General features: G+C 60.4%; 1 protein-coding gene across 1 annotated transcript in view; it reads left to right on the top strand.

The window, feature by feature from the left end:
- Positions 1 to 1,140, top strand: part of LOC127749671 (uncharacterized) — a 12,316-nt gene that overhangs the window by 396 nt on the left and 10,780 nt on the right. The window contains exons 2-3 of the mRNA XM_052268793.1: positions 3 to 92; positions 166 to 242. Of these exons, the coding sequence (XP_052124753.1) occupies positions 3 to 92; positions 166 to 242 (167 nt within the window). The remainder of the gene's footprint in view (positions 1 to 2; positions 93 to 165; positions 243 to 1,140) is intronic.

Here is a 1,140-nt window from a genome sequence, read left to right as displayed (position 1 = left end):
AGCGGCTGCCCAAGGTCCTGCCGTGCGGGCACACGGCCTGCCTGCAGTGCCTGCGCCGGCTGCCCGACAACAGCTGCCCGACGTGCCGCCGGGTGAGTGGCGTGGGGTAAAAGTCCTGGATCACTCGTTAGTTGTTACACTCGTTCTGACCCGTTCTCCCCGCAGGACTTTAACAGCCCGCCGGAGGAACTCATCACTAATTTCTTGGTGCTGAAGTTGTTGGAGGGAGTCAGGCTGGACAGGTAAGTCACTTGCGCGCAGCCGGCCGCGGAGGTGTTCGAGAGCCTCATGGCCTGACTTGTGCCCCACAGCACTCCCCGCGGCTGGTGCTCGGACTGCTGCACCTCCTCGTCGCCCCGCTGCTGGGAGGACCACGACGTCCTGCCCGTCAAGAGAGCCCTGCGGCGCCAGCTGCAGGACGCGCTGCCGCAGGCCGCCGAGCAGCTCCAGTGCCTTCAGGACCAGTGCCGGGAGGAGCAGGCCCTGCCCGCCCTCACTCTGCTCACCGGCGAGTCCTGGGACGTGACGCTGCGGGGCGGCGGCCGCGAGCTGACGGGGACCCTGCGGACCTCCGAGGAGCCCCTCACCAAGGCCCTGTGCCTCCTGCTGGCGGCGAGGGCCGCGCTCACAGAGGTAGGCGATGCGGGGTTTTGCAATGTTTTACTTCGCAAGTTAACTTTCTCCTTGATCGCACTCGGACAACCGGATACGATCTACTGGAACAACTCTGGGTGTGCTATTCTAGGAAAACATTTGCTGTTGCAGTCTTGGGTTTTCTGCAAGATATATCTATCCCTATCCCTATCTCAGTTAAGATACCTGTTCTCTCGCAGGCGTGTCCAGCTACCACAGACAATATTTTAATGTGTTTTTCAAATTGATACATTCCGTTTTCCGGCAATTTTAGCTAGTATCTGAACCTCATGCAATAATCAATCCATGCATCCAAGCGCACGGCTTGACTATATCGTCAGCTTGTAATGCTGTGCAGGACCGAGCTGCTGCGCGGGACCCTCCGACTACAACTGCACCCTCACCAGCTGCTGCTGTATCCACACCCGCTGCAGACCCCCTTGCCGCCCGGGACCCACCACCTGCCGAGGCGATGCCCGCGCGGGAGATGGATGTAGGGAGAATGAG

The sequence above is a fragment of the Frankliniella occidentalis genome, unplaced genomic scaffold (assembly GCF_000697945.3).
Source record: "Frankliniella occidentalis isolate FOCC.00 unplaced genomic scaffold, Focc_3.1 Scaffold76, whole genome shotgun sequence".
Taxonomy (NCBI): Eukaryota; Metazoa; Arthropoda; class Insecta; order Thysanoptera; family Thripidae; genus Frankliniella; species Frankliniella occidentalis.
Note: the sequence above shows the minus strand (reverse complement) of the source record. Positions and strands in the feature narration are given on the sequence as shown.